The following is a 17,953-nucleotide window of genomic DNA, read 5'->3' on the forward strand; positions in this document are numbered from 1 at the left end:
ACTAAACTATAGCGCAATCAATTTAATACAAAATATAGTGGTCCCTTCAATTTAATGCTTGTTAAAAAGAGCAAATATTAACTCGCATATAAACTGGAACTGATGCACCCAATAATTATTTTGAAAAAAACTGTACTCTCGAACTAAGTCTCTTTGTCATTCAACAACTCTCTTGTGCCAAGCAACACTAAGTAATTGGAAGCATGTGATAGCCAAAGTATAGAAATAAATTCCATCATAAACTTGCATTTAACACCTTGGTGTCATAATTTAAAAATGTACAGTTTTCATTCATACAGCTTTATTAATAATTTATGAATTTCTTTGGGCATCATTGGGCCTATGCTTCAAAACATTCAACATATTGTTACAAGTAGAATTGCAAGTCCATTAGAAACATGGACTAAAAATATTAACATATGTCAATATATGTGAAGGTAACGTATCACTCCTGCACAGAATCAGTTAAGTTTTTTTTCTATTTAATTGACACAAAGTACCTTTACACACATTACACCCCTCCAAACTTTCACAGAAAATTTGGTAGTGGTCACGCAATTATTCATGGAACCTATCTCACTATCAGTAGTGAACCAGTTTTAATCTACATACATTTTCAGAAAGAAACTTATGTCAAGATGGAAGTGGAAAAATACTGAGAAACACAATGTAAATTAAAAGAAATAAAAGACAGTCATACAATTGAAAGAAAAAATATTGTGTATTTCACACAATATTAAAACACCAGAAGGATTACTGCAATGTGAAAACTCAAGGAGAGATAAAATGCAACAGATCTGCAAATACAGTACATGACGAGGAATCATTAGCTCCATAGGCCTGCATAATTTCCATGAAGACCTGAAGGCAGCGGGCCCCCTGCAACAAAGAGCTTTGTTCCAGAGGAGTCATAACAATGTGTATAGACTGCATTCGGGAAGTGGTCGATGTCTGAAAAGTAATTCCTCCATGTTTCATCGTGATTCTGTAAGAATATAAAATAAACATGTAAGAATCAAATTAAAAGTGCAATAAAAATATTCGTTATCTAAAAGGTATGTGAATGAAAACTTGTAAAGAGCAGAATTACATTTAGAAAGAGAAGTCTAAAAGAACCAAGGGAAGTGTTCAATCAGTGTCTCAGAAATGAAGTAACTATCTCTGAATCATACAGTATACAAAAATGCCAAATTCACAGGACCTGGTCAGTCCTCAGCCTGTGAAGAGGTAACGGTTAAAACATTTTTCATTTAAAGAAAGGAAAAATATTCAGGGTTCTCCTGATTGCTTTATGCTCACTTCACAGTTCATGTATAAACTATCTTTGGTCATTTAACAAATGGTTCAAGAGTGTAAAAGAAGTTATAGCACTGTTAATAGGATTTCTGGGCACAGTTCATTGGAAGAGAAGAGAATTAGAATTAGGTATGAAGGCCTTCACGTTCAACTGCTGCGTTCAAAAACATGCCAAGGTAAATTCAGAGAGGACATGAAATCATGATAAGATAAAGGAGTTACTCTTTGAAATGGAAAGAAGGGTATGGAGAAAAATGTTAATAAAAGCATTTGATAAATTCTTACAAATAAGAGAGCCAATATACTCTGCCCAGAAATCCTATTAACAGGGCTATAACTTATTTTACACTCTTGAAACATTTGTTAAATGGTTAAATGACCAAAGATACCTTATACACGCTGACAGAGCAATGAGCTTATATTCCAAGTCTGGAACAAAATTTTGAAAACACTGAGCAGTGCAGAAATCAACTTGAAGTCTTTAGATTGGTTCTACAACCAGCAGGTAGAACATGGGTGAAATGTATGCTGCAAATGCTAAATATGTTACAGCTTAAAACAATGTAGGGACAGTGAAGAAGGTTACTTCAGAGTATAATGGGATCTTATCAGATGGGCCAATGGGTCGAGTGGCAGATTGGATTTAATTTAGATAAATGTGAGGTGCTGCATTTTGGAAAGGCAAATCAGGGCAGGACCTATACACTTAATGGTAAGGTTTTGGGGAGTGTTGCTGAACAAAGAGATCTTGGAGTGCAGGTTCATAGCTCCTTGAAAGTAGAGTCACAGGTAGACAGGATAGTGAATGAGGTGTTTGATACACTTGCCTTTATTGGTCAGTACATCGAGTATAGGTGGTCATGTTGTGCCTGTACAGGACATTGGTTAGGCCACTTTAGGAATACAGCGTGCAGTTCTGGTCTCCCACCTATAGGAAGGATATTGCAAAACTTGAAAGGGTTCAGAAAAGATTCACAATGATGTTGCCAGGGTTGGAGTTACAGGGAGAGGCTGAATATGCTGGGGTTATTTTCTCAAAAGCTTCAGGAGGGTGAGATAAGAGCTCATCGAGGTTTATAAAATCGAGAAACACATCAATATTTGAATAGACAAAGTCATTTCCCCTGGGCAGGGGAATCCAAAAGTAGAGGGCAAAGGTTTAAAGTCAGAAGGAAAAGAATTAAAAGGGACCTGAGGGGCAACTTTTTCATGCAGAGGATGATGCGTGTATGCAATGAGCCACCAGAGAAAGTAGCAGAGGCTGGTACAACTAAATATTTAAAAAAACATCTGGATGTACCCATGAAAAGGAAGGGTTTAGAGGGATATGGGCCAAACAGGACTAGAGTTATGTTGCATATCTGGTTGGCATGTACAAATTGGACTGAAGGTCACTTTCCGTGCTGCACATCTCTACGACTTAAGAGTATACTTTGGATTAGATCCTCTCAGCAAAATTAAATTTGACAATATTTTGCAATTTTGTTCCTCCAGCTGATTAGGTAACCCAGGTGGTGCCAAACCCTGTTCTGCTGGGACTCTATTTCATTGCAAATTGTGACAAAATAAGTGGGTCCAGTTTGGTAAGTCTTAGTTGACCCAAGAAATTAAAGTTTTGTCCTCTTCACAACAAGGAACCATCAATAATAGATATAAAACATAGAGTCGTAAACAAACACAGAAATTACAGGAAAAACTCAACAGGTCTGGCAGCGTCTGCAAAAAGAAGTCAGAGTTAATGTTTCGGGTTGAGTAGCCCTCCTTCAGAGTCATACAGCACTATGATTAGACTTTTGGTAGCTTTATAAGATAAGTAGCCACTCATTTGCAAATAATTAAACATTTTTCTATCCAGAATGATTATCTAGCAGAAAGTTATCTTTTATACGATTCCTACTAAACAGCTACTTATGATTTAGCAAATATTGAATGAATCTAAGACTCAAATAGATCATCGAAAGCAAAGCAATATTACTTATAAATAGAACACAGGAATTCAAAATGTTCTTCCACAGATAAAAACCTATCTCCTCCATAAATTTACTCAATTTTTCAGCATCCACTATACTCTAGGGTAGTGAATTCCACAGATGCATGACCTTTTGAGCGAAATAATTTTTCATCTGTTTTAAATTTGTTTCCCTGATCCTAAAAGGAACTTTCATTCTAGATGGCCTGACTAAACATTTTCTCTGCATCTATTTTCTCAATCCCCTTTAGCATCTTTTATTGTACTTCAGTTGAATCTTCTCTGGCACTTCTAAACTCCAGAAAATATAGGCTAAATTGCTCATTTTTTTCTTAAGACAAAATTATCTCTGGAATCATTCTAATGAATCTCTTCTGAACAGCTTGCAATGCAATCACATCCTTCCTCAAGTAAGGGGACCAAAATCTCATGCACTGCTCCAGGTGTGGTCTCACTAATGCCTTGCAAAGATATATGCAGCAACACTTTTCTACTTTTATAGTCTACTCCGTTAGCAATAAATGCAAAAATTCCATTGGCTTTTCTCATTACCCACTGTACCTGCAAACAAGTTTCCTGTGATTCATGCAAGAGGACACCCAGTTCCTTATGCACAAAAAGACACTGAAGTTTGTCTCCATTTAGATAATAAGTTGTCTTTATATTCCCCCAATCAAAATATACAACCTCCACATCAAACTTCATTTGCCAACTTTTGGCTCATTCACCTAACCTATCCATGTCCAATTATAAAGTTCATATTTCTTCATTACAACTTACTATCCCACTTATTTTAGTGCCATCTGTAAATCTAGCTACAGTTTGGTCTATTCCCACATCCAAGTTGTAAATAATTGGTGCTTGTGAACCAAACCTTGTGGTACCCCACTAGTTATGTCTTGACAACCAGTAAAAAAAACCCAGTTTTCCCAACTCTACTTTCTGCTGGTTAGCCAATCCTCTTTCCATGCTAATAAATTACACAAAGATCACTTACTTTGTGTATGAACATTTTGAATGGGACTTTATCAAATGCCTTCTGGAACTTCAGATTTACAACATTTGCAGGAACCCCATTAGCTACATTGCTCATTACATCTTCAAATAACACTACAAAATCAGTTAAAGTTGATTTATCATTCATAAAACCATGTTAACAGTTGGATTTTGACTAAATGTCCTGTTATAACTCTATTCCTTAATAATGGATTCTCACAATTTCCCATTGATACGCCTTCAACTAACTGGTCTATAGCTTCCTATTTTCTGCCTCCCTTTTTGAATAAGGATGTTGTATCAGCATTTTTAAAAATTAACTAGAACCTTTCCCACATCCAGGAATATTGAGAATAGTATTGCAAACAGATTCACTTTTTCTGCTGCTACTTCCTTTCAGCTACTATGTGAGCTGTCAAGTTCCAGGCGTTTGTCTACCTTTAAACCCATTACTTTCTCATGATGATGATGATTGTTCTAAGTTTCCCCCCTTGCATAGTCTCTGCGTTAGCATCAACCCAATAATAAAAGGGAATGTTCTCCACCATGAAAACTAAAACAAAATATTGATTTCGTGACTGTCATTTCTCCATTCCACATTAACTGCCCAATATCATCCTCCAAGGGACTAATATTCACTTTAGCTACTCTCTTCTATTTTATATTCTAGATTTTGCTCATTTTTATTATTTTGCACTAGTTTTCTTTCATAATTTACCTTTTCGGAACCCTTTCCTGATCTTTAAAAATTTCCCAATCTTCCAGCCTGCCACCATCTTTGCAATGTAACATGCCTCTGCTTTTACCCTTATATTTTTTTTCCTAGAATAAAGTTTAGTTGGGAGCCATGCAGAATTTCCTTAAACATCTGCTACTGTTCATCAACTGTCCTTTTAGTCTTCCTGCTCATATCACTCGGGCCAAATCTGTCCCCATTCATAGAACATAGAACATTACAGCGCAGTACAGGCCCTTCATTGCCGCCCTGTCATACTAATCTGAAGCCCATCCCACCTACACTATTCCACGTATGTCCATTTGCCTGTCCAATGACGACTTAAATGCATTTAAATTTGGCAAATCTACTACCGATGCAGGCAAAGCATTCCATACCCTTATTACTCTCCGAGTAAAGAAACTACCTCTGACATCTGTCTTACATCTATCTTCCCCTCACTTTAAAGTTGTGTCCCCTCGTGTTTGCCAACCCCATTTGGAAAAAGGCTTTCCTTGTCCACCCTATCTAACCCTCTGATTATCTTGTATGTCTTTATTAAAATTCCTATGAAATTACTCTTGTTTAACTCCAGAACAAGTGTGGAACTCCAGTTTCTCGCCCTCCAAGTGAATTTGAAACTATATCACTCTTCCCTAGAGGACCCTTTACTATGAAATCATTCAGTAATTTCATCTCATTACACAATATCAAATCCAAAATAGCCTGTTCCATGGTTGGTTGTACAATATATTATTCCAAGAAACAAACACTAATGCAGTCAACAATCTTTCCCTCCAGGCTACCCTTGCTACTTTAATTAATCCAGCCTATATTAAAATCATCACTGATTATTGCTGTTAGTTTCTTAGAAGCCCCCACAATGTCCTGGTTTATACTGTGTTCCATTGCAGGTGGCCATTTTGGGAACCTATAGATTGCTCCTACCAGGAACTTCTTTCCCTTGCTATATATTTCTATCCAGATTAGTTCTATGTTTTGATCTCCAGTGATGATATTATTTCTCACTACAACACTGAGCTCTTCCTTTACTAAGAGAATTTCACCACCATCGTTTCCTTTCTACCTATTGTTCCAAAACAGAGTGCCCTTGGATATTCAATCTGCAAGTACGAATTACACACTTTTGAGAAACTATTGTACAGCAAATGTCACTTCATTTTTGAACATAAACAAAATATTGCAACTTAATTTTTCAAGAAATCAATAGATCCTGCAGGGATTAATTTGGTTGCTTGCAAGAAAGAATACTGGCTTCAGACGAGAGTATACTTGCACTAATCTCTCAACTTTGGGCTGTTATGGCTATACTCTATTATTTAAGTAGGGTACCTATATTATGGGGCATAAAACATTAGGCACGAGTCAAGAGTATAGTGAACAATTTTCAGCTCAGGTACAAAAAGCCAACTTGAATGTACAGTGTAGAGTCAAATAACGAGAGTGTGAGGAAGGGGGTGGGGTGCAGCAAGAAGAGGAAGGAGAGAGAGGTGGGGAGGGAGATGGGGAGAGGGAGGGAGGGGAGAGGAGGGGACGGCAGGGGGGGCAGGGGAGGAGAGTGATCATCAATAGAGGGGCGAGGAAGGGAGTAGAGCTTTTTTTGAAAGCAAGATTTTGGGAGCGTGGAATGCTTTGCCACAAAGATTTGTTAAAACTGGAGTCAATGTGAATTTTAAGGAAAAATTGGTGAATATTTAACACAAAGGATGCATGCACACCTCGATATCCAACTGCCAGTTAACTACTACACAATATAGCTAGAAACATAATGACTATTATCTTCTGATATTAACATAAACAATCAGCAAGAATGCTGGATAAGGGCTAGCAACATTTTATTCTTTAATGAAAAAGGTGCTCAGGACAACTGTAACATCCTGATAGCAGTACAGTTGATTTGCTGATGACACAGACCCAAGACCAAACTTGAGATTTCCTATCTCTGTAAGGCTCTATGAGTTATGGTTTTGCGATAGGTATCAGCTCAAATAGTGAAGAGCCTCATTTATGATTTAATGCAAAGGCCATTCTTTCTGTGATGTAAAGACTTACAACAGTATAGAAGGAAACCCATAGAGTCCTAAAAGGATCAGGCTCATGTCCTGTTGGGGTGATTTGACTTATTTCAATGTTGTGTGTGTGTGTGTGTGTGTGTGTGTGTGTGTGTGTGTGTGTGTGTGTGTGTGTGTGTGTGTGTACGCGCGCGCCTGGCGGAAAGAGAACAAAATTATTAAGTGTAATCATCACCAGGAATCCATGCTGGAAGGTGTGCACATGAAGATGTTTGCATTGAGAATAATTAGTAATGCCTTCCATAATTAAATAAATGGCTAACACATCTTTCATTCAGAAGAGGATTATTTGGAGAAGCACCACAGGACTGCCAACTTGTGCAAATAGACCTACTCTGCGTGCACAGCACAGAAACAATAACACAAGGACTTTTCCATGAAAATAAATTCAGTAGACTTCTGCTGCTACATTACAGATCCAATTAAAAGGTTGTCCACTACTATCACTGACTCAACCCGAAATTATATATTGCATATCCTATTGCTAAGTCACGTGATTCCTCTTCACAATTTAGCCATACTTTGTTTAACACATTTATTCTTAACATATGGGTGTTACTTTCAAATTTCTACATGGTTCTGCACTAGCACAAACAGAATACTACTCAAGAAGTTAGTGTAATATTTATTTCATCAATTAACAAAGGATAGGCAACTCATAACTTAGCTACTCATACAGATATAGAGTCTTACTGTTCTTTGAATAAACATTAAATTTTATATACATACAAAAATGTGTCAAAAACAGAACATCAGAAATATGTCAACCACTTGGCCCAATGAAAAGATAATTACAACAGCTGAACTATCACAAAACTTGATGAAAATTTTACATACATCAAGTCATCTTTTCAACTGGACGCCAAGTATGATTTTTGGATCCCAGCCCTAAAACCCCAATAATTATTAAGCCAGCAACCAAGCATCCTTCTCAGTAAGATCTTTCCTACAATTAGTAGGATTATAGAGATGGTGATGCTGCACATGTTGAAATACAAAAAAGGTGGATAAATCCAGAGGACCAATTAGGTGTATCTTGGAACTTTGTAGAAAGCTAGGCAAGTGATTGCTGGTACCCTTGAGACGACAGTTGGGGGTGATGGAGGGTTACTTTTCACACTGTAGGCCTGTGACCAGCAGTGTGCCACAAGGATTGGTGCTAGGTCCACTGCGTTTTGTCATTTACATAAATAATTTGGAGGTGAACGTAGAGGTATGGTTTGTAAATTTGCAGATGACACCAAAATTGGTGGTGTAGTGGACAGTGAAGGTTACCTCAGTACAAAAGACCCTTACCATAAGGACCCATGGGCTAGGGAGTTGCAGACGGAATTTGATTTAGATAAATGTGAGGTGCTGCATTTTGGAAAGGCCAAAATCAGGGTAGGAGTTATACGCGTAATGGTAAGGTCCTGGGGAGTGTTACTGAACAAAGAGACCTTGGAGTGCAGATTCACAGTTCCTTGAAAGCAGAGTCACAGGCCGACAGGATAGTGAAGGCAGCGTTTGGTATGCTTGCTTTTATTGGTCAGCGCATTAAGTATAAGAGTTGGAAGATCATGTTGTAACTGTACGGGGCATTGTTAAGGCCACTTTTGGAATGTTACATGCAATTCTGGTCTCCCTCCTATAGGGAAAGATGTTGTGAAACTCGAAAGGGTTCAGAAAAGATTTACAAGGATGTTACCAGGGTTGGAAGGTTTGAGTTACTGCGAGAGGCTGAATAGGCTGGGGCTATTTTCTCTGGGAATATCGGAGGCTGAAAGGTGACCTTATGGAAGTTTATAAAATCATGAGGGGCATGGATAGGGTGAATAGACAAGATCTTTTTCACAGGATATGCAAGCTCAAAACTACAGAGCATAGGTTGAAGTTGAGCGAGGAAAGATTTAAAAGGCACCTTAGGAGGCAACATTTTCACAAAGAGGGTGTTGTGTATATGGAGTGAGCTGCCAAGGGAAGTGGTAGAGGCTGGTACATTTACAACATTTAAAAGGCATCTGGATGGGTATATGAATTGGAAGGGTTGAGGGGGATATGGGCCAAATGCTGGCAAACTGGACTAGACTTACTTAGGTTATCTGGTCAGCATGCAGAAGTTGGACTGAAAGGTCTATTTTCATGCTGTACATCACTATGACTCTCATTGTGTGAGGGAAATCCTGAATTAGTACAGTACATGTGGAGTCTCAAATTGTTCTGAAAGCAAATGACGTTAGTGAGTTATTGAGTCTTGCAATTTTTGTCTAATTCTTGATCTTTTGCATCCAAATTTATGTACGGATCAGTCAAAAGTGCGGTTTTTTTTGAATAAAATCCCTAACTTGAAAAAAAAACGAGAGGTCTCTATTAGGTAACTCGTACTTCCATACTAACTGATTGGAGGACATCATTACATCACCCATGCAAGATATACCCCTAGCTGTCCAACGTTTAAATCCCGAATCTATCATACTTGGTTGAAAACTCAGCATACCCACCAAAGGTGTAAACAAAGATGTTTCGCCAGTATTACCTTCCCTCTGCCGAATTGCCCTCCATGCTGTAACAGTATTGATGACTATTGGGTTATGGCAATATTCCCTAACCGTCCTCACCTTGTCCAAAAACAGCAAACTGGTAAGGGTGCACCTTGCCTGGGAGACTTCAATATTTAGCCATACTGAAAGAAGGTCCCCACAAAACCAATGACTTACATAGGTCAAAAGCGAGCTTAATTGGTAATTTTTAATGTCTGGAAGGTCTACTCCCACCAATCTGTGAGGCAACTGCAGTTTGGCTAATTTAATGAGGGGCCGTTTACGGTGCTAGATAAAGGAGCTGAACCAACTGTTCAGTCTCCTGAGTGTTTGTTTATTGAAAATCAGGGGGAGCATCCGTATAGGGTACAGCAAATGAGGGAGAATATTCATCTTAATAAGTGCTATCCGACCCAACCACGAGACTGGAAGTGCCTCCCATCTTTGGGGATCTTGTTTAAATACTTGAGTAAGATTGGCTTTGAACAGCCAATCCAGAACTGGAGTAATGAATATGTCCAAATACACAAAACCCCCCCTATGACTACCTAAATGGGAATCTATAGTCATTCTCAAGAGCCAACTCTTTCGTAAGACCACCCATAGGCATAGCCTCTGATTTAGCAAAATTAATCTTATACCTGAAAAAATGCGTGAATGTATTGTACAAGGCAGGGCACTGAGACAGCTGGATTTGTCAAGAAAATTAGATCATCATCTGCATACAGTGAGATTTTATGTAATTTTCACCCCATTTCTGGAGCGGATATATCGAGATCCCCACGAATGGCCTCTGTCAACGCTTCAATCACCAACATAAAAAATAATGGTGAAAGGGGACAGCCTTGCCGGCTGCCCTCAGAAATATTAAAATTGCTTGATTGTACCTCGTTGGTAATGACTGCAGCAAGACATAAACTGTAGACAGCCTTTATCCATCTTATGAAAACTTTGCCCAGACCAAACTGGTCTAGAGTACAGAAAAGGTATGGCCACTCAACTCGGTCAAATGCCTTCACTGCATCTAAAGAAATTACCAATGCCTGTATTGACTGCTGTTGGCATGCTTGAATTACGAAAAGCAGCCTCCTAACGTTATTGGAGGATCTGTGACCCTTTATGAAGCCCGTCTGATCCTCTTTAATAATAGAGGGTAACACAGGTTCCAGCCTTAACGCAAGAGCCTTAGAGAGGATCTTAAAGTCCACATTTAAGAGCAAGACAGGCCTGTATGAAGCACAGTCTCCCGGATCCTTCCCTTTTTTAAGGATAAGTGAAATATTGGTTTCTCTCAGATGGTGGGAGACAAACATGACTGTATGAATCATTAAACATCAGGCCTGACAGTGTACTTATAAATTCCTTATAGAATTCACTGGGAAGTCCATCAGGGCAGGGCGCCTTTCCACTCTGAAGCTGCCTCACAGCTTCCTGCACTTCTTGCTCTGATAATGGGGCATTGACAAAGGACTGTTGTTCGGGAGTCACACCCGGGAGCTTCAGATCTCTAAAGAAGGATTCCATTTTGGCCTGCCCCTCCTCACAATTCTCAGACTGATATAACTTAGAGAAGAATCTCTGGAATGCCACATTAATCTTTTTAGAATCATATGTTAGGTTCCCAGACCTTTCCCTAATCGCTGTAGGGGCACTTCTCTTTCTGGCAGGGTATGCTAAGTATTTGCCTGGCTTGTCACCACGCTCGTATAACCTTTGCTTTGCAAAAGCCAGCTCCTTCTTTGCCATCTGCGTGAGCATGGAATTTAGTGCAGACTGCAGTGCCGTAATCCTCTGTAGTTTGACCAACGAGGGTCTGTCAAAATAGGCCCTCTCGGCTGCCTTCAACCGTGCTTCATGGAGACGTTGCTGCTCACCCTTCTGCCGCTTCCTACTTATGGAATATGAAATGACTAACCCCCTGGCATAAGCTTTGGCAGTTTCCCAGAGAACAGATGAGCTATCAACCAAGCCTATGTTGATGTCTAGGAATGCCCAAATATCCGAGAGAAATACTCCACAAACTAGCTGTCCACGAGAATAAAGGGGTCCATTCGCAAGTACCTTGAATCCACTGTAACACCTTTAACCATAAGGTACACTGCAGCATGATCAGAGATGGCAATTTTACCAATCGTACAGGATGCCACCAGATCCAGTGTTACCACAGGGGTCAGAAAAATATCAATCCTCATGTGACATCTCAGTGGATTGGAGAAAAATGTGAAATCCCTACCTGTAGGTTGGAGACACCTCCAGACGCCCACCAACCCTAATTCCCCACACAGACTCAATAACTGTTTAGTTTGTGCAGAGGATATCGAGGGACCTTTAGGCAACCTGTCTACTGTGGCGTCCATGAAGCAATTAAAATCTCCCCCTATAATGATGTGCCCAGACTTGAGACTATCAGTTCATAAAAGCATCTAGCAAGAATTTAAGAGGATGAGCTGGGGGACAATAAACATTTAAAATGCCATATTCTTCCCCATTTATCAAGGCTTTTAAGAATTGCAAATCTCCCATATGTGTCTTGAACACATTCCAACAATTTAAATGAGAGATTTTTCCTTACCAATATAGCCACTCCCCTACTTCTGGTATTAAATGATGAAAAGTAAACTCGGTCAAAGCCATTCTGCTGTAATTTCAGATGCTCCTGGTCATCCAAATGTGTCTCCTGTAACAAAGCAATATCCACCTTCTCCTCTCTAAGACTCAAGACTACCTTCTTCCTCTTAATTGGTGAGTGACTTCCCTTGATATTCCAGGGACTCCATTTAATCACATCATTAGCCGTAATCTTCCGCAATTACATTTAAATTCCAGAGAGGAGGAACCCGAACCACAAATTGCTGAGCCTTCGTGTCGCATGGTCCACCAAATATAAAAACTACATAAACTAAAACCACTACATTTAAACATACATAATTATTAAAAATAAAAAACAATAAAAACCAGAAAACAAACCAACATATAAAAGCGCCAATAGCGCTGAGTAGGGGAACTCACCCCCTGCCTGGAGGGGGCAACTACCCGTCCTGAACTGCCCATAAATAGGCAACTAACCATCTCAACCACCTTCACTTCTCCCAGCTAGAGCCACATCGCAAGCACAAGCTAAAAAGAATAAACACCCCATAGAATATCAAAATGAATTTTAAAAAATTCTTAAAAAAAAGGGGAATAAATACCCCACTCATCTTTTGGTATGTCCTAACTTAGAAATTTTAAATGTACATCTTAACCACCGCCAGACATAGTTTGAACCAAATTATCATTAATAGAGGTTTTAAAAAAAAGGGGAAAAACAAAGCTCCAACTGGATTTCCTCCATTTCTTTTACAGAATGATAAACGCATACCCAAGCAAAGATACTTACACATACTACAATTGTTTAACCTAGGTTAATTTGTCCATAAAGTCTCTTGCCTTCTCCGATGTGTCAAAGAGATGCATGGATCCATCTAAGGTGATCCGAAGCACTGCCAGATATCTCAGGGAGTACTGAATCCCAAGCTCCTTCAATCTTCACTTGACACCATCATACAATTTTCGTTTCTGGAACACTGCCGCTGAAAAGTCCTGAAAAAACATGATCTTAGACCCCTCGTAAATTAGGGGCTTTGGATCCTTCCCCTGGAGTCTGGAAGCCTCCATGACTCTCTCCTTATCCCGGTAATGATGGAACCGCACCAGGAAAGGACAAGGGCTTTGACCCAGACCCGACCTCTGTGCTGCGACCTGGTGAGCCCTCTCTATCTTCAATCCTCTCATGCCAGTCTCCAAGTCAAGGAATTTCAGAAGCCAATCTTCAACAAATTCCACAGGCCGCTCACCTTCCTTACTCTCGGGCAGACCGATGATCCAAATGTTTTTTCTCCTGCCCCTGTTTTCAAGATCGTCCACTTGGTCATGCAAATTACGAACCTGTGTCTTCAGGGTTTGGATCTCTTCCTTGAATGAACTGGCGTCAGCTTCCACCACTACGACCCTGTGCTCCACCTCATCCGTTCTCTTTTACACATCTCCCAGCTGCTGCTCGTGCTTCTGCAGCATGAGAGAGACTGGAGCCAGCTTCTCTTCAATCAGTTTCCCCAACATCTCGAGAGATTTCGAGGGCTGGTTCACCAGGTCCTGGAGAATACTCGGCTCTGAGGCTGCTGCAGGTCTGGCCTCAGATGCTCCTCCTCCCTTTTTAGGCATTTCTGGACAGCTAAAAATACAGGTAAGTCAATTTTTTAATGTTTCTTGGGGCTCCACAATCTTTACAACGCCCCACAAAATCCTGATGACCTGGGTTGGGTGGGTTAAAGGACCGTCCTACTCCTGCTGCGATGTGAAGCTCTGCAGTGTGATCTTCTCAGATTGCCGCCATCTTAGATCCCGCCTAGCAGTATTTTTAACTATGATCTGACAAGTACATTATGAAGCCACAGACCAAGCTCTGTGACCTTCTAACCTGTTGCACAGGCAACAAGTCTTTGTATGTAATAAGCTTTTCCAATGTCTCTGAGTCTCAGCCTGGATTTTAAAGCTTACACCAAATACATGCCCAAGTCTCATTGCATGATATTTAATTTCATTCATCATATACAATACGCCACACCTTCCTATCGAAATATCTATAATAATTCATATTACTCAATGTTAAAATTTCATTTGCCGAGACAGAGAGCAAGCAAGCAGTGGACAGGGGGAGGTGCCACATTGCAAACTTCTGGAAGACAACATGGCGACAGCGCTGGAGAAACTTATCACGCTTGTTTCTCAAGATGGATCTGAAGCCTCAAGAAATAAGAACATCACTGTAGGTATGGGCCAGGTTGGGATGGAGTGTGCTGTTAGCATTCCTTTAAGGGAACTAACCGATGAGATGGCCTTGGTTGATGTTCTGGAAAACAAACTGAAGGGAGAAATGATGGATCATCTTCATGGCAGCCTGTTTCTCAAAAAAATCCAAAGATTATGGCTGATAAATATTATGCAATAACTGCTAATTCTCGAGTCTTGGTTGTAACTGCTGGTGGCTGCCAAAAGAGGGTGTGAGAGCCGACTGAATCTGATCCAGAGAAATGTCAACATCTTTAAATTAATTACCTCAGATTGTAAAATACAGCCCCAACTGCAAACATATTGTAGTATCCAATCCCGTTAATATTCTGACATACGTAACGTCAGAATATCAACGTTATGAGCGGATTTCCAAAGAACTATGTGACTGGCAGCGGCTGTAATATGGATTCTGCTCGATTCTGTTACCTGATGGCTGAGAAACGTGGGTTCCATCCATCCAGTTGCCATGGTTGGGTGCTTGGTGAACTCGGAGATTCTAGTGTTCCCATTTGGAGTGGTGCCAATGTGGCGGCAGTTGGACTGCAGCAGCTAAGGACAAGGAGAGCTGGAAAGACGTCCACAAAATGGTGGTGGACAGTGCTTATGAAGTGATAAAACTGAAAGGATATACTAACTGGGCCATTGGCCTCTGTGTTGCTGAACTGACTGAATCTATTGTGAAGAATCTGAAGCGGTCTGACCCAGTATCCACCATGGTAAAGGGTATGCATGGCATAGAGGATGAAGTCTTCCTGAGCCTGTCATGTGTGCTGAGTGCAGTTGGCCTAACTGATGTCGTCAATCAAACTCAAAGATGATGTGGTGACCCAGCTGAGAAACAGTGCTGAGACGTTGTGGAAAACTCAGAGGGAACTGAAAGATCTGTAATTTTGAGGCTGACTGCAGTGTTCCTTTTGCCAAAGCTGCAAAGGAACCATCTGCAGCAAGATTCGAGTATCTTGGGTAAACTCTTATCCATGATTTGTAATGGGTGTATTCTCAAATATTAACTAGTCCATATTACATGGTTATTGCTTTAAAAAAATAAAACATGTAAATACAAAAAAAATTATTTTGCCATTTAATATCAATTACATAATTAATATCTATATTTTTGCCAATTTACTGCACACCACTTTCTTCTTCTTTCTATTCTGTATCATCATCTCACCGTACCACTTTATAGCAGGATTTGGGATCCCAATTATGCATATAGGTTGGGAGACAAAAGGATGCCATTACTGACATTTGTCAGATTCTAATCAGGACATTGCTGATTTCATTCCTTTCTCGGTATGAGACTTTATAAAATCACGGAGATTATTGGGTTACTGCAAGCTTGTATTGTTCATCTAACTATCCAGTGGTGGTTGGCCTTCTTTAAACTCTGCAGTGTCTAAAGTGAAACACATATAACGTAAGGGAGGAAGTTCACACCAGGGACCTGGGTTCAATTCCCATCTCGGGCAACTGTCTGTGTGGAGTTTGCATGTTCTCCCAGTGTCTGGGTAGGTTTCCTCCAGGTGCTCTGGTCTTCTCCCACAGTCCAAAGATGTGCAGGTTAGGTGAATTGGTCATGCTAAATTACCCATAGTGTCAGGTGCATTAGTCAGGGGTGAATGTAAGGGAATGGGTCTGGGTGGGTTGCTCTTCGGAGAATCGGTGTGGACTTGTTCGGCCGAAGGGCCTGTTTCCATACTGTAGGGAATCTAATCTATCATTTTCAGCATATAAGAACTAAGAGCAGAAGTAGATGATACAAACCTACTCCACTATTCAATTAAATCTTGGCAGATTATCTACCTCAATTCCACTTTCCCAACTGTTCTCCATATCATTGATTCTCTGCAAGATCAAAAAAACTATCTAATGCACCCTTGGACGTACTCAGTGGTGTACTCATACCTTTGGGGAACAGAATTTCAGAGATTCACAACCCTTCCAGTGAAGGAAGTTTTATTTCTTCATTCATTCATTGGATTTGGGTATCATTTGTTAGGCAAACATTTACTGCCTATGCCTAATTACCCTGAGACAGTTATGAGTCAACCACGCTGCTGTGGGTTGAAGTCACATGTGCGACAATGGCAGATTTTTTCCCCCTAAAAAGGGCATTTGTGAGCTAGATGAGTTTTTTTTTAAAACAATCACAATCAACAGTGGTTATTGAGCTGGAATTTAAATTCCACAAGCTGTCATGATGAGATTTAAACCCATGTGTCAAGGGCATTAGCCATTTCCTGATGAAGGGCTTATGACCAAAACGTCAATTCTCTTGCCCCTCGGATACTGCTTGATCTGCTGTGCTTTTCCAGCACCACACTCTCAACCGCATGGTGTCAAGTGCATAAGCCTAGTCTCGAGAATACTAGTCCAGTGACATCACCACTACATAATTAGTTCCCCCTAATAGCCAGTATCAATGGATGCAGCTTACATGGATGACATATGAAGTTATTACATGTTTCATATAATTTGGGTCAGGTCTGGACCCATTGGTAGCACTCTCATCTTGCAGTTAAAATGTTGACTTCAAAACCTTAAAGATAATCCAGGTTGACACAATAGTGCAATGCAGAGAGTGCTGTTTTAGAGGTGTCAATAGGTTAAATCGAGGTTCCATCAATCCTCAAATGGATGTTAAACAAATTCCATGACACTAATCAGTGGACAGCATCAGAGGTCTCCTGTGCCTTTGCCAGTACAGTTCTATCAACATTGCTAAAATAATTATCTAGTGATGAATTAAATAGATTATCTTTTTGTGCAGAAATGACAAACTTAAAACCAAGTACTTTGTAAACCCCATGGAACAGGTATTTTAGAACTGTTCACACTTTGCACTTAATAGAAAATATAAAATCTCCCAACTTACCAACCAACCCTTCCCTGTTGTTAATTTTAAAATTTCTTCACAAGACTTGAGTTTCAGCTTCTCACTGTAGTAGTTTGCTTGACACAGCCTTTCCATAAACTTCTGAGCTCTGATGTCATAGAAAAGCAGAGAACCTTGTCCTGTTCCTACTGTTATAATGTGTTCATAAAAGCTTACAGAACGAATACCTGTTTAAAAAAACAAAACAAGATCTCTTTTTACCGCTTATTATCTTTCTTCTCTACTTCAAATAGCATTTGGATTATTTTCTTCAAATGTGAAAACATTTCTGTCATAAAATAAAAAGCTGCATAAATGAACAGAGTAAAAACTAAAATTGTTTACAGAACTATAACTATACAGTAGTCAAAGGAAAGTTGACTATAAAAGCTACTTACTGGCTTGAATCAGAGGATAAGAACAAAATAGTAGTGTCACAAACTGCTGTTAAATCTTACACTAGAAACTAGATCCAGGGAGCATAGCCTCAAAATAAGGGGAAGCAGATTTAGAACTGAGGTGAGAAGGAACTTCTTCACCGAAAGGGCTTTGAATCTGTGGAATTTCTTCCCCAATGAAGCAGCTGAGGCTACCTTGTTTTTAAGGCAAAGATATATTTTTAATCAGTAAAGGAATTAAGTGTTATGGTGAGCTGGC

General features: G+C 39.7%; 1 protein-coding gene and 1 pseudogene across 2 annotated transcripts in view; one reads left to right on the forward strand and one right to left on the reverse strand.

The window, feature by feature from the left end:
• Positions 1 to 465: 465 nt before the first annotated feature.
• The window catches only part of dcaf12 (DDB1 and CUL4 associated factor 12), an 86,609-nt gene continuing 69,121 nt past the window's right edge, over positions 466 to 17,953 (reverse strand). The window contains exons 8-10 of one of the 2 annotated variants that reach the window (XR_009645002.1): positions 17,297 to 17,484; positions 2,124 to 2,224; positions 907 to 985 (exon numbers count right to left, since the gene is read on the reverse strand). Coding sequence is in view for 1 of the 2 variants with exons in the window: in XM_060829609.1 (XP_060685592.1) it covers positions 827 to 985; positions 17,297 to 17,484 (347 nt within the window). In the remaining variant the exon portion in view is untranslated. Of the gene's footprint in view, positions 986 to 2,123; positions 2,225 to 17,296; positions 17,485 to 17,953 lie in introns of both variants that reach the window. The other variant, XM_060829609.1, reaches the window with a different exon arrangement.
• LOC132818537 (L-lactate dehydrogenase B chain-like) lies at positions 14,289 to 15,309 on the forward strand (annotated as a pseudogene).

Source organism: Hemiscyllium ocellatum, chromosome 1 (assembly GCF_020745735.1).
Source record: "Hemiscyllium ocellatum isolate sHemOce1 chromosome 1, sHemOce1.pat.X.cur, whole genome shotgun sequence".
In the NCBI taxonomy this organism is placed as follows: domain Eukaryota; kingdom Metazoa; phylum Chordata; class Chondrichthyes; order Orectolobiformes; family Hemiscylliidae; genus Hemiscyllium; species Hemiscyllium ocellatum.